The sequence below is a fragment of the Oncorhynchus gorbuscha genome, unplaced genomic scaffold, assembly GCF_021184085.1.
Source record: "Oncorhynchus gorbuscha isolate QuinsamMale2020 ecotype Even-year unplaced genomic scaffold, OgorEven_v1.0 Un_scaffold_5603, whole genome shotgun sequence".
Lineage (NCBI taxonomy): Eukaryota > Metazoa > Chordata > Actinopteri > Salmoniformes > Salmonidae > Oncorhynchus > Oncorhynchus gorbuscha.
Genome location: NW_025749367.1, coordinates 5,069 through 22,372, shown reverse-complemented (window position 1 = coordinate 22,372; position 17,304 = coordinate 5,069). Strand labels below are relative to the sequence as shown.

The window sequence follows — 17,304 nt, the reverse complement described above, 5'->3', positions numbered from 1 at the left end:
GGTTATACTGTTTTAACAGTGTGGAGCCGGTTATACTGTTTTAACAGTGTGGAGCCGGTTATACTGTTTTAACAGTGTGGAGCCGGTTATACTGTTTTAACAGTGTGGAGCCGGTTATACTGTTTTAACAGTGTGGAGCCGGTTATACTGTTTTAACAGTGTGGAGCCGGTTATACTGTTTTAACAGTGTGGAGCGGTTATACTGTTTTAACAGTGTGGAGCCGGTTATACTGTTTTAACAGTGTGGAGACGGTTATACTGTTTTAACAGTGTGGAGACGGTTATACTGTTTTAACAGTGTGGAGACGGTTATACTGTTTTAACAGTGTGGAGACGGTTATACTGTTTTAACAGTGTGGAGACGGTTATACTGTTTTAACAGTGTGGAGACGGTTATACTGTTTTAACAGTGTGGAGCCGGTTATACTGTTTTAACAGTGTGGAGCCGGTTATACTGTTTTAACAGTGTGGAGCCGGTTATACTGTTTTAACAGTGTGGAGACGGTTATACTGTTTTAACAGTGTGGAGCCAGTTATACTGTTTTAACAGTGTGGAGACGGTTATACTGTTTTAACAGTGTGGAGACGGTTATACTGTTTTAACAGTGTGGAGACGGTTATACTGTTTTAACAGTGTGGAGACGGTTATACTGTTTTAACAGTGTGGAGACGGTTATACTGTTTTAACAGTGTGGAGACGGTTATACTGTTTTTCATCCTGTATGTCTCTTCTGTTCCAGGCGTCAGTTCCTGCGGATGTGCTATGTGTATGACTTCTCACTGAACGACCTGCTGGCTCCCAGTGAGTATGAGCTGTCTGAAAGAGCATCTACGCCATTTCTGTCTTTATCTTACTGATGCCAAGATATTGCAGTGCAAGGGTTATTTTCACCATATGACCTAGTAGATATTTGTCTCACATTGAGGATGTCACCTGGCTGCTGTCGGAAACTGAACGTCCATCTTGATCAAGTTCCTGCCCAACTACATTGAATTGCATCAATAAGGGATGTAACGATTCACTAATATGCATTGGTCCCAGGTTCAAATGTTTAAGATATGAGCGTGGAACCCCATACGATCCAAATGTAGCATGCAGGGTTACGAATTGCCGGTTCAGTAAAAAGTTTTGCTCCAATTGCTTTCTTTCTACCTTCCGGAAAATACCTCGGCGTCCTCTCATGCAGTGTTGAACTAAGCATGTAATTATATTGACAGTTATTGATCTACAAGTCATTTTGCATGCTGAACAACACCAGGCAATATCAGTAGTCAAACTGTGCACAGCTTCGCCCGCTGACCAACAAGAGGTAGGCCTATTCCTGATCTGTCACATCTGCAGGTCACCTTCAACATTCAGATTTTGGTGAAATGGCTTGCGCAAGATTAGGCTTTATTAGTTGAGTGACAATCAAAGTCATTTGCTTTAGTTATTTTTCTTATCAACATTTTTGTTGCTGTTGAAAATGGTGTTTTACCTGAATAAAAGTGCCTCTGCAGTAGCTTGGGCTACAACTCTCACCTGGCTATAGGTAAACTACATTCTGCTCGGGGCTTACATTAGAGTTTATTTTAATTGTTCAGGTTCACTATCAGCAATACTTTTGGTAGTATTGCTCGAAACAATCAGTATACATGGTATTTTAAAAATATTTTTTGTAGATGAGCTTTAATATTGCAAATAGATTGTATTTTCATCCATGTAATTGTCTTCATAATTTCCAATCCCCTAGATATACATATTTTTCCCCTTATATATATATATATGTGTGTATATGTATATATGTGTGTGTTTATATGAGAAGAAAAATAAATATATTTTCATTTATTATTTTTCCCTAACCCTACCACCCCCCAAATTGGAGTAAACTAATGAACAACAACACGTAGGCTTCTACTTCCAGCTTATACATTTTACAATAGTTATCTTTAGTTTGTTTTTAATCATTCAGCTACCCCAACCCCTTGCATTCGGAAACTATTCAGACCCCCTTTTCCACATTTTGTTATGTTACAGCCTTATTCTAAAATGGATTAAATAAATGTTGTTCCTACAATACCCCATAATGACAAAGAGAAAACTGGTTTTTAGAAATGTTTCCAAATGTATTAAAAGTAAAAAACAGATACCGTATTTACATAAGTATTGTAGATGTGGTTGTTACTGACAAGAAGCACATGGCTGAGCTCTTTAATCACCACTTCATTAAGTCAACATTCCTATTTGACTCAGCCATGCCTCCTTGCACGTCCAACATTTCCTCATCTCCCACCCCTTCTAATGTGACTATCCCTGATGCTTCTCCCTCTTTTCCCCTGCCGAGCTAAAGGTTTCTCCCTGCAGGCAGTCACAGAGTCCGAGGTGCTAAAGGAGCTCCTTAACCTCTTACTCCTACCTGACATGCAGGCGTCCCATCTAGACATCTGGAAATGCAAATGCACTACGCTAAATGCTAATAGCACTCGTTAAAACTCAAACGTTCATTAAAATACACATGCAGGGTATTGAATTAAAGCTACACTCGTTGTGAATCCAGGCAACAAGTCAGATTTTTTAAATGCTTTTCGGGGGAAAGCATGAGAAGCTATTATCTGATAGCATGTAACACCCCAAAAGACCTGCAGGGGACGTAAACAAAATAATTAGCATAGTCGGCGCTACACAAAACGCACAAATAAAATATAAAACATTCATTACCTTTGACCATCTTCTTTGTTGGCACTCCTAGATGTCCCATAATCACTATTGGGTCTTTTCTTCGATTAAATCGGTCCATATATAGCCTAGATATCGATCTATGAAGACTGTGTGATCAACAAAAAAATAGCGTTTTATAACGTAACGTCATTTTTTTTAATTAAAAAAGTCGACGATAAACTTTCACAAAACACTTCAAAATACTTTTGTAATGCAACTTTAGGTATTAGTAAACGTTAATAAGCGATCAAATTGATCACGAGGCGATGTATATTCTATAGCTGTACGTCTGGAAATAATGTCCGGGTAAATCTCAACCAAAATATCCGGTCGGAGACCTGAAGAAATGGGCTGTCTATTCTTCGTTTGACCAAGAAACAAAGCCTAGGCAAATGACAAGACTGTTGACATCGTGTGGAAACTGTAGGTATTGCAACCTCGGCCCCATTTAATGTGGTTCGCCTTTATCAATCGTTTGAAGTGGCGCATGGATATATTTTTCCATTTTCAGTGAACAGATTTTCCTGCACTTTTCGATGAAACGCACGTTCTGTTATAGTCACAGCCGTGATTTAACCAGTTTTATAAACGTCTGAGTGTTTTCTATCCACACATACTAATCATATGCATATACTATATTCCTGGCATGAGTAGCAGGGCGCTGAAATGTTGCGCGATTTTTAACAGAATGTTTGAAAAGGTAGAGGGTCGACTTAAGAGGTTAAACTTGACCCCCAAAAAAACATCTAGGTCAGATGGTTTAGACCCTTTCTTCTTGAGTCTTGGTAACGATAGGGGGCAGCAACCTTATCTCCAACTTTTAGCCTTTCTCTCCTTTCTGGGGAGGTTCCCATTGCTTAGAAGGCAGCCACAGTTCGTCCTTTATTTAAAGGGGAGATCAAGCTGATCCTAACTGTTATAGGCCTATTTCTATTATTCCCTGTTTATCAAAGTGTTGGGAAAACTGGTCTAATCAACTGACTGGCTTTCTTGACTATAGTATTCTCTCGGGTATGCAATCTGGTTTCCGCTCACATTATGGATGTGTCATTGCATAAAATAACTCAATGTCACCATTGTGCTGCTATTTTTATTGATTTGGCCATAGCTTTTGATACCGTAGACCATTCCGTTCTTCTGAGTATTGGTGTCTCTGGGGGGGGGTCTTTGGCCTCCAAAACAAATGGTCATGTGGTTTGGTAAAAATAAAGCCCCTCTTCCCACGCGTTATTACTAGCGCTGAGGGTTTAGAGCTTGAGGTAGTCACCTCATACAAGTACTTGGGAGTATGGCTCGATGGTACACTGTCCTTCTCTCAGCACATATCAAAGCTGCAGGCTAAAGTTAAATCTAGACCTGGTTTCCTCTATCGTAATCGCTCCTCCTTCACCCCAGCTGCCAAACTAACCCTGATTCAGATGACCATCCTACCCAGGCTAGAGTACGGAGACATAATTTATAGATCGGCAGGTGAGGGTGCTCTCGAGCGGCTAGATGTTCTTTACCATTTCACCATCAGATTTGTCACCAATGCTCCTTATAAGACACATCACTGCACTCTATACTCCTCATCTCTGTATACCCATTGCAAAACCCACTGGTTGATGCTTATTTATAAAACCCTCTTAGACCTCACTCCCTCCTGAGATATCTACTGCAGCCCTCATCCTTCACATACAATACTCGCTCTGCCAGTCACATCCTGCTAAATGTCCCCAAAGCACACACATCCCTGGGTTGCTCGTTTTTTCAGTTCACTGCAGCTAGCGACTGGAACGAGCTGCAACAAACACTAAACTCGACAGTTTTATCTCCATCTCTTCATTTAAAGACTCAATCATGGACTCTTACTGACAGTTGTGGCTGCTTTGTGTGATGTATTGTTGTCTCTACCTTCTAGACCTTTGTGCTGTTGACTGCCCATTTAATGTTTGTACCATTCTTTTGTGTTGCTGTTATGTTGTGTTGCCTCCATGCTGTGTTTCTGCCTTACTATGTTGTTGTCTTAGTTCTCTCTTTGTGTAGTGTTATGTTTTTCGTTGTGATGTATTGTCCTATATTTGATATTGTGATGATTTATTTTAATCCCAGGCCCCGTCCCGCAGGCGGCCTTTTCCTTTTGGTAGGCCGTCATTGTAAATAATAATTTGTTCCTAACTGACTTGCCAAGTTAAATTGAGCTCAGGTGCATTCTGTTTCTACTGATCATCCTTGGAGATGTTTCTACAACTTGATTCACCTGTGGTAATTCAATTGATTGGACATGATTTGGAAAGGCACACACGTCTATAAAGATCCACAGCATGTCAGAGCAAAAACCAAGCCATGTGGTCAAGGAATTGTCCGTGTAGAGCTCAGAGACAGGTTTGTGTCGAGGCACAGATCTGGGGAATGGTACAAAAAATGCCTTGCAGAATTGAAGGTCCCAAGAACACAGTGCTACATCATTCTGCAGAATTGAAGGTCCCCAAGAACACAGTGGCCTCCATCATTCTGCAGAATTGAAGGTGCCTAAGAACACAGTGGCCTCCATCATTCTGCAGCATTGAAGGTCCCAAGAACACAGTGGCCTCCATCATTCTGCAGAATTGAAGGTGCCTAAGAACGTGGCCTCATCATTCTGCAGAATTGAAGGTGCCCAAGAACACAGTGGCCTCCATCATTCTGCAGAATTGAAGGTGCCCAAGAACACAGTGGCCTCCATCATTCTGCAGAATTGAAGGTGCCTAAGAACACAGTGGCCTCCATCATTCTGCAGAATTGAAGGTGCCCCAAGAACACAGTGGCCTCCATCATTCTTCAATGGAAGGTGTTTGGAACCACCAAGACTCTTCCTACAGTGGTGGTGCATGTCAGAGCAAAAAGCAAGCCATGAGGTCGAAGGAATTGTCCATAGAGCTCAGAGACAGTAACTTCTTAAATGGAAGAAGACTCTTCCTAGAGTGGGGCTGTCCAGCCAAACTGAGCAACCGTGGGAGAAGGGACGTGGTCAGAGGTGACCAAGAACCCAATGGACACTCTGACAGAGCTTCAGAGTTCCTCTGTGGAGATTGGAGAACCATCCAGAAGGACAACCATCTCTGCAGCTCTCCACCAATCAGACCTTTTATGGTAGAGTGGCTAGATGGAAGCCACCCCTCAGTAAAAGGCACATGGCAGCCCACTTGGAGTGTGCCAATAGGCACCTAAAGACTCAGACCAAGAAACAAGATTCTCTGGTCTGATGAAACCAAGATGGAACTCTTTGCCTGAATGCCAAGCATCTGCCTGAGGAAAACCTGCCACCATCCCTACTGTGAAGCACGGTGGTGGAAGCATCATGCTGTGGGATGTTTTCAGCGGCAGGACTGGGAAACTAGTCAGGATCGAGGCAAAGATGAACGGAGCAAAGTACAGAGATCCTTGATGAAAACCTGCTCCAGAGCGCTCAAACAGGACAATGAGCCGAAGCACAGCCAAGACAATGCAGGAGTGGCTTCAGGACCAGTCTCGTAATGTCCCAGTGGCCCAGCCAGAGCTCAGACTTGAACCCAATCGAACATCTCTGTAGAGACCTGAAAATAGCTGTGCAGCAACGCTCCCCATCCAACCTGACAGAGCTTGAGAAGATCTTTCAGGAGAAGAATGGGAGAAACTCCCCAGATACAGGTGTGCCAAGCTTAGAAGCGTCATACCTAGAAGACTCGAGGCGATACATCATGCAAAGCAGCCACAACCGTCAGTAAGACTGTCCATGATTGAGTCTTTGAATGAAGAGATGGAGATAAAACTGTCCAGTTTGAGTGTTTGTTGCAGCTCGTTCCAGTCGCTAGCTGCAGCGAACTGAAAAGAGGAGTGACCCAGGGATGTGTGTGCTTTGGGGACCTTTAACAGAATGTGACTGGCAGAACGGGTGTTGTTTGTGGAGGTTGAGGGCTGCAGTAAACATCTCTTATTGGGGGAGAGTGTGACTGAGCACACAAAATGAGGGTTGAGGGTGACTGAGCGCACAAATGAGGGTTGAGGGTGACTGAGAGCACAAATGAGGGTTGATGGTGACAGAGCACAAATGAGGGTCGCACACTAGCTCACGACCTCCATCAACAGACGATTTTAATTTACAATGGAAATGAATGTTTCTGCAACAAATGTTAGTGCATTGTATCAATTAATTCCTTTAATCAAACCAAATAGTTTTAAACTACAACGTACCGTATTAGAGAGCCCATGTATCGAATCGTCTGAAAGGGAAAGATGCACATCCCCTGGCGTCAATCGATGGTTCTGTGCCATGTCATCGACTGTGCAGTTAGACACCATATTGCTAATTCATATCATGTGATTAGCTGATATGTTAAATTCCTATCCACGTCCACCACCCTTAGATAACCTTCCTATCTCCTGTGTGTCCGTCCTTTACAGAGAGGTGGGAGGACGGTGACCATCCTGAGTGGCATCATGAACTACCTTCACTTCAGGAAGCAGAGGCTTGATATGACTATGGACACACCAGGAGAGATTTGTAAGTCTGACTGAGATACATTATCCCCTACTGCTCAGTTACAACTGGGACACATTATCCCCTACTGCTCAGTTACAACTGGGACACATTATCCCCTACTGCTCAGTTACAACTGAGATACATTATCCCCTACTGCTCAGTTATAACTGGGACACATTAGCCCCTACTGCTCAGTTACAACTGGGACACATTGTCCCCTATTCTAAAATAGATTAAATTGTTTTTTCCTTCGTCAATCACATCAATATCCCATAATGACAAAGCAAAAAAGTTTATTTTGACAAATTTTGCACATAAAAACAATCACATTTACTTGAGTATTCGTGACCTCTTCAACATGCATACAAAGGATTCCAAAAGTTTCTGAGTCAATGTTTTTAAATGAATCCTCATGTTGTCTAATATCTAAATAAATGATCATATTTCAGACAGATATTACTATGTTCAATGGCAAAAAAGAACAAAGAGCGCGCCACGTTCACGCGTGCAAAAGACTTGGAACGACTACAAATAGTTCTCCATTAAAAAAATAAAGAAACAAGCCTAAAACCTTGTATAAAGACTGTTGACATCTACTGGAAGCCAAAGGAACTGCAATCTGGGAGGTGGAAATGAGATCTTTCAACAGCATTGCATTGGAAGTCATTCTGAGCTCCCCCAAAAATAATTCCGGATCGATTTTCCTCTGGTTTTTGCCTGCGATATCAGTTCTGTTATACTCCCAGACATTATTTTAACAGTTTTAGAAACTTTAGAGTTTTCTATCCAATTCTACCAATTATATACATGTCCTAGCTTCTGGGCCTGAGTAACAGGCAGTTTACTTTGGGCACGGCAGACAGGGAGAAATTCAGGAAACTAGCCTTACTCGCAGAGGTTAACTACATATGCAGGTAAACCAAAAATATACTCCTGTGTATTGATTTTAAGGAAGGCATTGATGTTTATGGTTACATTTGTGCAACGATTGTGCTTTTTCGCGAATGTGCTTTTGTTAAATCATCACTCGTTTGGCGAAGTTGAAGTAGGCTGTGATTCGACGATAAATTAACAGGTACCGCAGTGATTATATGCAACGTAGGACAATCTCGTTAACCTAGTAACATCATCAACCATGTATAGTTAACTAGTAATTATGTGAAGATTGATTGTTTTTTTTTATAAGATAAGTTTAATGCTAGCTAGCAACTTACCTTGGCTCATTGCAGCCACAAGGTCCTTTTGACACTGCACCTCGTAACAGGTGGTCAACTTGCCACACAGTCTCCTCGTGGATTGCAATGTAATTGGCCATAACCGGTGTCCAAAAAGGCTGATTATGAATTGTTATGAAATCAGCCCTAATTAATCTGCTGACCTCTGGTACGGTAGGTTAGGGTGGTATATGGCACGGTAGCGTAGTGTGAAGGGTACGGTAGTGTTGTGTGAATGGTACTGTAGGGTATGGTAGGGTTGTGTGAAGGGCAGGGTACGGTAGGGTACTGTAATGTGCAGGGTATGGTAAGGTACTGTAATGTGCAGGGTACGGTAGGGTTGTGTGAAGGGCAGGGTACGGTAGGGTACTGTAATGTGCAGGGTATGGTAAGGTACTGTAATGTGCAGGGTACGGTAGGGTTGTGTGAAGGGCAGGGTACGGTAGGGTACTGTAATGTGCAGGGTATGGTAGGGTACACTAGTGTGAAGGGTATGGTAACAGTAGTGTGTTCTCGTTGTTTCAGAGAGAAGACATGGACAAGCTTCAGGCTTACTCACGAGGAACTAAAGACGCTCAGAAGAAAATGGACAAGCTGACGTAAGTGTTACATTTACATTTACATTTAAGTCATTTAGCAGACGCTCTTATCCAGAGCGACTTACAAATTGGTGCATTCACCTTATGACATCCAGTGGGACAGTCACTTAACAATAGTGCATCTAAAACTTAGGGGGGTGGGGTGAGAGGGATTACTTAACCTATCCTAGGTATTCCTTAAAGAGGTGGGGTTTCAGGTGTCTCCGGAAGGTGGTGATTGACTCCGCTGTCCTGGCGTCGTGAGGGAGTTTGTTCCACCATTGGGGGGCCAGGGCAGCGAACAGTTTTGACTGGGCTGAGCGGGAGCTGTACTTCCTCAGTGGTAGGGAGGCGAGCAGGCCAGAGGTGGATGAACGCAGTGCCCTTGTTTGGGTGTAGGGCCTGATCAGAGCCTGGAGGTACTGAGGTGCCGTTCCCCTCACAGCTCCGTAGGCAAGCACCATGGTCTTGTAGCGGATGCGAGCTTCAACTGGAAGCCAGTGGAGAGAACGGAGGAGCGGGGTGACGTGAGAGAACTTGGGAAGGTTGAACACCAGACGGGCTGCGGCGTTCTGGATGAGTTGAAGGGGTTTAATGGCACAGGCAGGGAGCCCAGCCAACAGCGAGTTGCAGTAATCCAGACGGGAGATGACAAGTGCCTGGATTAGGACCCTGCGCCGCTTCCTGTGTGAGGCAGGGTCAGACTCTGGGCGGATGTTGTAGAGCATGAACCTACAGGAACGGGGCCACCGCCTTGATGTTAGTTGAGAACGACAGGGTGTTGTTCAGGATCACGCCGCTGTTCTGGCGCCTGGGAGGAGGACACAATGGAGTTGTCAACCGTGATGGCTAGATCATGAACAGCAGTCCTTCCTCGGGAGGAAGAGCAGCTCCGTCTGCCGAGGTTCAGCTTGAGGTGGTGATCCGTCATCCACACTGATATGTCTGCCAGACATGCAGAGATGCGATTCGCCACCTGGTCATCAGAAGGGGAAAGGAGAAAGATTAATTGTGTGTCGTCTGCATAGCAATGATAAGAGAGACCATGTGAGGTTAAGTGACAGAGCCAAGTGACTTGGTGTATAGCGAGAATAGGGAGAGGGCCAAGAACAGAGCCCTGGGGACACCAGTGGTGAGAGCGGTGGTGAGAGACAGATTCCGCCACGCCACCTGGTAGGAGCGACCTGTCAGGTAGGACGCAATCCAAGCGTGGGCCGCGCCGGAGATGCCCAACTCGGAGAGGGTGGAGAGGAGGATCTGATGGTTCACAGTATCGAAGGCAGCCGATAGATCTAGAAGGATGAGAGCAGAGGAGAGAGAGTTAGCTTTAGCAGTGCGGAGCGCCTCCGTGATACAGAGGAGAGCAGTCTCAGTTGAATGACTAGTCTTGAAACCTGACTGATTTGGATCAAGAAGGTCATTCAGAGAGAGATAGCGGGAGAGCTGGCCAAGGACGGCACGTTCAAGAGTTTTGGAGAGAAAAGAAAGAAGGGATACTGGTCTGTAATTGTTGACATCGGAGGGATCGAGTGTAGGTTTTTTCAGAAGGGGTGCAACTCTCGCTCTCTTGAAGACGGAAGGGACGTAGCCAACGGTCAGGGATGAGTTGATGAGCGAGGTGAGGTAAGGGAGAAGGTCTCCGGAAATGGTCTGGAGAAGAGAGGAGGGGATAGGGTCAAGCGGGCAGGTTGTTGGGCGGCCGGCCGGCCGTCACAAGACGCGAGATTTCATCTGGAGAGAGAGGGGAGAAAGAGGTCAGAGCACAGGGTAGGGCAGTGTGAGCAGAACCAGCGGTGTCGTTTGACTTAGCAAACGAGGATCGGATGTCGTCGACCTTCTTTTCAAAATGGTTGACGAAGTCATCTGCAGAGAGGGAGGAGGGGGGAGGGGGCGGAGGATTCAGGAGGGAGGAGAAGGTGGCAAAGAGCTTCCTAGGGTTAGAGGCAGATGCTTGGAATTTAGCGTGGTAGAAAGTGGCTTTAGCAGCAGAGACAGAGGAGGAAAATGTAGAGAGGAGGGAGTGAAAGGATGCCAGGTCCGCAGGGAGGCGGGTTTTCCTCCATTTCCGCTCGGCTGCCCGGAGCCCTGTTCTGTGAGCTCGCAATGAGTCATCGAGCCACGGAGCGGGAGGGAGGACCGAGCCGGCCTGGAGGATAGGGGACATAGAGAGTCAAGGGATGCAGAGAGGGAGGAGAGGAGGGTTGAGGAGGCAGAATCAGGAGATAGGTGGGAGAAGGTTTGAGCGGAGGGAAGAGATGATAGGATGGAAGAGGAGAGAGTAGCGGGGGAGAGAGAGCGAAGGTTGGGACGGCGCGATACCATCCGAGTAGGGGCAGTGTGGGAGGTGTTGGATGAGAGCGAGAGGGAAAAGGATACAAGGCAGTGGTCGGAGACTTGGAGGGGAGTTGCAATGAGGTTAGTGGAAGAACAGCATCTAGTAAAGATGAGGTCGAGCGTATTGCCTGCCTTGTGAGTAGGGGGAAGGTGAGAGGGTGAGGTCAAAAGAGGAGAGGAGTGGAAAGAAGGAGGCAGAGAGGAAAGAGTCAAAGGTAGACGTGGGGAGGTTAAAGTCGCCCAGAACTGTGAGAGGTGAGCCGTCCTCAGGAAAGGAGCTTATCAAGGCATCAAGCTCATTGATGAACTCTCCGAGGGAACCTGGAGGCTAATAAATGATAAGGATGTTAAGCTTGAAAGGGCTAGTAACTGTGACAGCATGGAATTCAAAGGAGGCGATAGACAGATGGGTAAGGGGAGAAAGAGAGAATGACCACTTGGGAGAGATGAGGATCCCGGTGCCACCACCCCGCGGACCAGAAGCTTCCTCGGCAATGAGATCAAGACTAAGAGAGAGCAGTAGGAGTAGCAGTGTTGTCTGTGGTGATCCATAAGCCTCGTCAGTGCCAAGAAGTCGAGGGATTGGAGGAGGCATAGCTGAGATGAACTCTGCCTTGTTGACCGCAGATTGGCAGTTCCAGAGGCTACCGGAGACCTGAACTCCACGTGGGTCGTGCGCGCTGGGACCACCAGAGTAGGGTGGCGCGGCCACGCGGTGAGGAGCGTTTGTATGGTCTGTGCAGAGAGGAGAGAACAGGGATAAACAGACACATAGTTGACAGGCTACAGAAAAGGCTACGCTAATGCAAAGGGGAGATTTGGAATGACAAGTGGACTACACGTCTCGAATGTTCAGAAAGTTAAGCTACGTAGCAAGAATCTTATTGACTAAAATGATTAAATGATACAGTACTGCTGAAGTAGGCCAGCTGGCAGTGGGTGCGTTGTTGACACTACACTAATCAAGTCGTTCCGTTGAGTGTAATAGTTTCTGCAGTGTTTGCTATTCGGGGCTAGCAGGCTAGCTAGCAGTGTTGTTTACGTTACGTTGCGTTAAAAGAAGAACGACAATAGATGGCTAGCGAACCTAGAAAATCGCTCTAGACTACACAATTATCTTTGATACAAAGACGGCTATGTAGCTAGCTAAGTAGCTAGCTACGATCAAACAAATTAAACCGTTGTACTGTAATGAAATGAAGTGAAAATGTGATACTACCTGTGAGTGCGACCGGGTAGTTGAGTTCTATACAGAAGACGTTGGCTAGCGTTGGCTAGCTGTTGGCTAGCTAGCAGAGTCACCTACGTGACTCTGCTACGTGTTGAAGGAGAGGATGCCACAAGACTATTGAGATGCAGCCCTGGAAGATGAAACGAGCTGTAGTGCATTAGACTATTGAGATGCAGCCCTGGAAGATGAACCGATCTGTAGTATTAGACTATTGAGATGCAGCCCTGGAAGATGAACCGATCTGTAGTGCATTAGACTATTGAGATGCAGCCCTGGAAGATGAACCGATCTGTAGTGCATTAGACTATTGAGATGCAGCCCTGATGATGAAACTATCTGTAGTGCATTAGACTATTGAGATGCAGCCCTGGAAGATGAAACGAGCTGTAGTGCATTAGACTATTGAGATGCAGCCCTGGATGATGAAACGAGCTGTAGTGCATTAGACTATTGAGATGCAGCCCTGGAAGATGAAAAGATCTGTTGTACTTCTGACCTCTGACTCTCTCTCCAGTACCATCCTCCAGAGCAGCAGGCTGAAGCGAGGAATTGGACTCTGCTCTGTCTGACCTGCAGACCAACACCATGCACCAATACCAGGAAGTGGTAGGTACTGTACAGTACTCCACAGGTCATATTCATTAGGTACCATACAGAACAAAAGACAACTGGGGAGGGACTATGGGACTTGTTCAAGAAGAAAACCTTATGTTTGTTTCAGAATGCCATCAATGAGAATATTGCAGAGTGAAATCGGAGATGGCAGAGAAGTCCCAAAAATTGGTACGTTATGATCAAGCTGAAGATGCATTGAAATGTTAAAATGATTATTCTACGACTAAAATGTGTCTGTCAGACCCAGTTGAAGGTTGATGTGGCCACTCTAAAAGGAGAACATTGGTAAGCTAAAGTCTCAGATCGTTGAGTCTCCTAAAGAGATGAAGATTCAGATGGAGAAGATGAAGGAAAAACGTGAAGAACATCAAGCTGGCCATCGGCCGGCAGACTAGCCTGGTGGGCTGCAGAGTAATGTCCAGGTGTGACTCACAGCGAGGCTGACATCCAGCTGATATTCAAACTACTGCAGGACCTCCAGAGCTCCATGAACAAGACCCAACAGCACCAGGAAGAGGTTAGTACTGTTGTTGTTGTTAGACCCAACAGCACCAGGAAGAGGTTAGTACTGTTGTTGTTAGACCCAACAGCACCAGGAAGAGGTTAGTACTGTTGTTGTTGTTAGACCCAACAGCACCAGGAAGAGGTTAGTACTGTTGTTGTTGATTTTAGACCCAACAGCACCAGGAAGAGGTTAGTACTGTTGTTGTTGTTAGACCCAATAGCACCAGGAAGAGGTTAGTACTGTTGTTGTTAGACCCAACAGCACAAGGAAGAGGTTAGTACTGTTGTTGTTGTTAGACCCAACAGCACAAGGAAGAGGTTAGTACTGTTGTTGTTGTTAGACCCAACAGCACAAGGAAGAGGTTAGTACTGTTGTTGTTGTTAGACCCAACAGCACCAGGAAGAGGTTAGTACTGTTGTTGTTGTTAGACCCAACAGCACCACGAAGAGGTTAGTACTGTTGTTGTTGTTAGACCCAACAGCACAAGGAAGAGGTTAGTACTGTTGTTGTTGTTAGACCCAACAGCTCCAGTACCACTGTGTTACTGTCGAACTGTGTTACTGTCCAACTGTGTTACTGTCCTACTGTGTTAATGTCCTACTGTGTTACTGTCCTACTGTGTTACTGTCCTACTGTGTTACTGTCCTACTGTGTTACTGTCCAACTGTCCTACTGTGTTACTGTCCTACTGTGTTACTGTCCTACTGTGTTAATGTCCTACTGTGTTACTGTCCAACTGTGTTACTGTCGAACTGTGTTACTGTCCAACTGTGTTACTGTCCAACTGTGTTACTGTCCAACTGTGTTACTGTGTTACTGTCCTACTGTGTTACTGTCCAACTGTGTTACTGTCCTACTGTGTTAATGTCCTACTGTGTTACTGTCCTACTGTGTTACTGTCCAACTGTGTTACTGTCCAACTGTGTTACTGTCCAACTGTGTTACTGTCCAACTGTGTTACTGTCCAACTGTGTTACTGTGTTACTGTCCTACTGTGTTACTGTCCTACTGTGTTACTGTCCTACTGTGTTACTGTCCTACTGTGTTACTGTCCTACTGGGTGCACAAACAAAAGAGCTTACATGAAGCATTGAGTAAATGTTAAACTTGGACCTCAAATGTAATGCTTTTGCCGTCTGAGGTGCAATAAGCTAGGTGTGTGTGTGTGTGTGTGTGTGTGTGTGTGTGTGTGTGTGTGTGTGTGTGTGTGTGTGTGTGTGTGTGTGTGTGTGTGTGTGTGTGTGTGTGTGTGTGTGTGTGTGTGTGTGTGTGTGTGTGTGTGTGTGTGTGTGTGTGTGTGTGTGTGTGTGTGTGTGTGTAGGCCCAGGCTCTGGTGTGTGTGTATGAGGCACAGCAGAAGGAACTGAAGAACCATGGTGTGGAGGAGGGCCAGCTGAAGAGATCTTTAGGGATGAAGATGGACAAGGAGTCCAAACAACATATACGAAGACAGAAGAAGAAGGAGATTAAGGATCAATACATTGAGGATGTACTAGGGTAGGAGAGGGGAACGAGTAGGGGAGGAGAAGAGTAGATGAGGGGAGGAGAAGAGTAGATGAAGGGAGCAGAAGAGTAGATGAAGGGAGCAGAAGAGTAGATGAGGGGAGGAGAAGAGTAGATGAGGGGAGGAGGAGAGAAGAGTAGGGAGGGGAGGAGAAGAGAAGAGTAGGGAGGAGAAGAGAAGAGTAGGGAGGAGAAGAGAAGAGTAGGGAGGGAGGAGAAGAGAAGAGTAGGGAGGAGAAGAGAAGAGTAGGGAGGGGAGGAGAAGAGAAGAGTAGGGGAGGAGAAGAGAAGAGTAGGGAGGAGAAGAGAAGAGTAGGAGGAGAAGAGAAGAGTAGGGAAGAGTAGGGAGGGAGGAGAAGAGAAGAGAAGAGAAGAGTAGGGAAGAGAAGAGAAGAGTAGGGAGGGGAGGAGAAGAGAAGAGAAGAGTAGGGAGGAGAAGAGAAGAGAAGAGTAGGGAGGAGAGGAGAAGAGAAGAGTAGGGGAGGAGAAGAGAAGAGAGTAGGGAGGAGAGGAGAAGAGAAGAGTAGGGAGGAGAGGAGAAGAGAGGAGAAGAGAAGAGTAGGGAGGGGAGGAGAAGAGAAGAGTGAGGGAGGAGGAGGAGAAAGAAGAGTAGGGAGGAGAGAGAAGAGTGGGGAGGAGAGAAGAAGGAGAGGGAGGAGCAGAGAGGGAAGAGAATAGTAGGGAGGAGGGTGGAGGAGTATGCTTAAACTAAATATGTGTGTCTCTATAGTCAGTGTGACAATGTTCACCAGAAGAGGGAGCAGATAGCGGACCAGATCCAGGAGAGAGACAGATTCTCAACACCTCCGCAGTCAGATGACCAACCTGAGGGACACCTGCAGTCAGGAGACTGAGAAAGCTCAGGTAACACACCACAGGCACAACATAAACGTCTAGGATGACCAACCTTGAGGGACACCTGCAGTCAGGAGACTGAGAAAGCCTCAGGTAACACACCACAGGCACAACATAAATGTCTAGATGACCAACCTGAGGGACACCTGCAGTCAGGAGACTGAGAAAGCTCAGGTAACACACCACAGGCACAACATAAATGTCTAGATGACCAACCTGAGGGACACCTGCAGTCAGAGACGGCGAGAGCTCAGGTACTGTATATCTACACACCTTACATGTATAATATCTATAGTGTGAGGTATGTAGTTAAACAGTGTTATATATATATATATCTACACACCTTACAGGTTGGCAGGTCTGAATATGAATGCATTTTGCAACACAATTTTAAGTCCAAGTACACTGGTGCAATATCAACCTTGACACTGAACCAATCACCTTTTCATATTTCTCTATATGGCCACCAGGACCTGTTTGATCGTCTGCTGGCAGCTCTGGATCACTTCCATAAACGCATACAGAACCACGTCGTCGAGGGCAACAACGACATCGTCAAGATGACTGCTAACTTCTAACCCAGTGTAGTTGACTTCTCTACATCTGTCATTAGTTTAGCTCAGCTCTAAGAACTTTCTAACCCAGTGTAGTTGACTTCTCTACATCTGTCATTAGTTTAGCTCAGCTCTGCCAACTTCTAACCCAGTGTAGTTGACTTCTCTACATCTGTCATTAGTTTAGCTCAGCTCTGCTAACTTCAACCCAGTGTAGTTGACTTCTCCACATCTGTCATTAGTTTAGCTCAGCTCTGCTAACTTTAACCCAGTGTAGTTGACTTCTCCACTAATATCTGTTGGTTGGCTTAGCTCTGCTAATCTAACCCAGTGTAGTTGACTTCCTCTACATCTGTCATTAGTTTAGCTCTGCTAACTCTAACCCAGTGTAGTTGACTCCTCTACATCTGTCATTAGTTTAGCTCTGCTAACTTCTAACCCAGTGTAGCTGACTTCTCCACATCTGTCATTAGTTTAGCTCAGCTCTGCTAACTTCTAACCCAGTGTAGTTGACTTCTACATCTGTCATTAGTTTAGCTCAGCCTGCTAACTTAACCCAAAGTGTAGTTGACTTCTCTACATCTGTCATTAGTTTAGCTCAGCTCTGCTAACTTCTAACCCAGTGTAGTTGACTTCTCTACATCTGTCATTAGTTTAGCTCAGCTCTGCTAACTTCTAACCCAGTGTAGTTGACTTCTCCACATCTGTCATTAGCTTAGCCTGCTAACTCTAACCCA

At 45.4% G+C, this 17,304-nt stretch overlaps 1 protein-coding gene across 1 annotated transcript; it reads left to right on the top strand.

Moving 5' to 3' along the window:
- Window positions 1-740: 740 nt before the first annotated feature.
- Window positions 741-16,633, top strand: LOC124029129 (kinetochore protein Nuf2-like; the record flags this gene model as incomplete). The annotated part of the gene is made up of 5 exons (XM_046340955.1): window positions 741-802; window positions 13,573-13,667; window positions 14,977-15,152; window positions 15,889-16,022; window positions 16,484-16,633. Coding segments are annotated over 4 exons (457 nt in total), but the record flags the coding sequence as incomplete, so codon positions are not given.
- Between the last annotated feature and the right edge of the window lie 671 nt (window positions 16,634-17,304).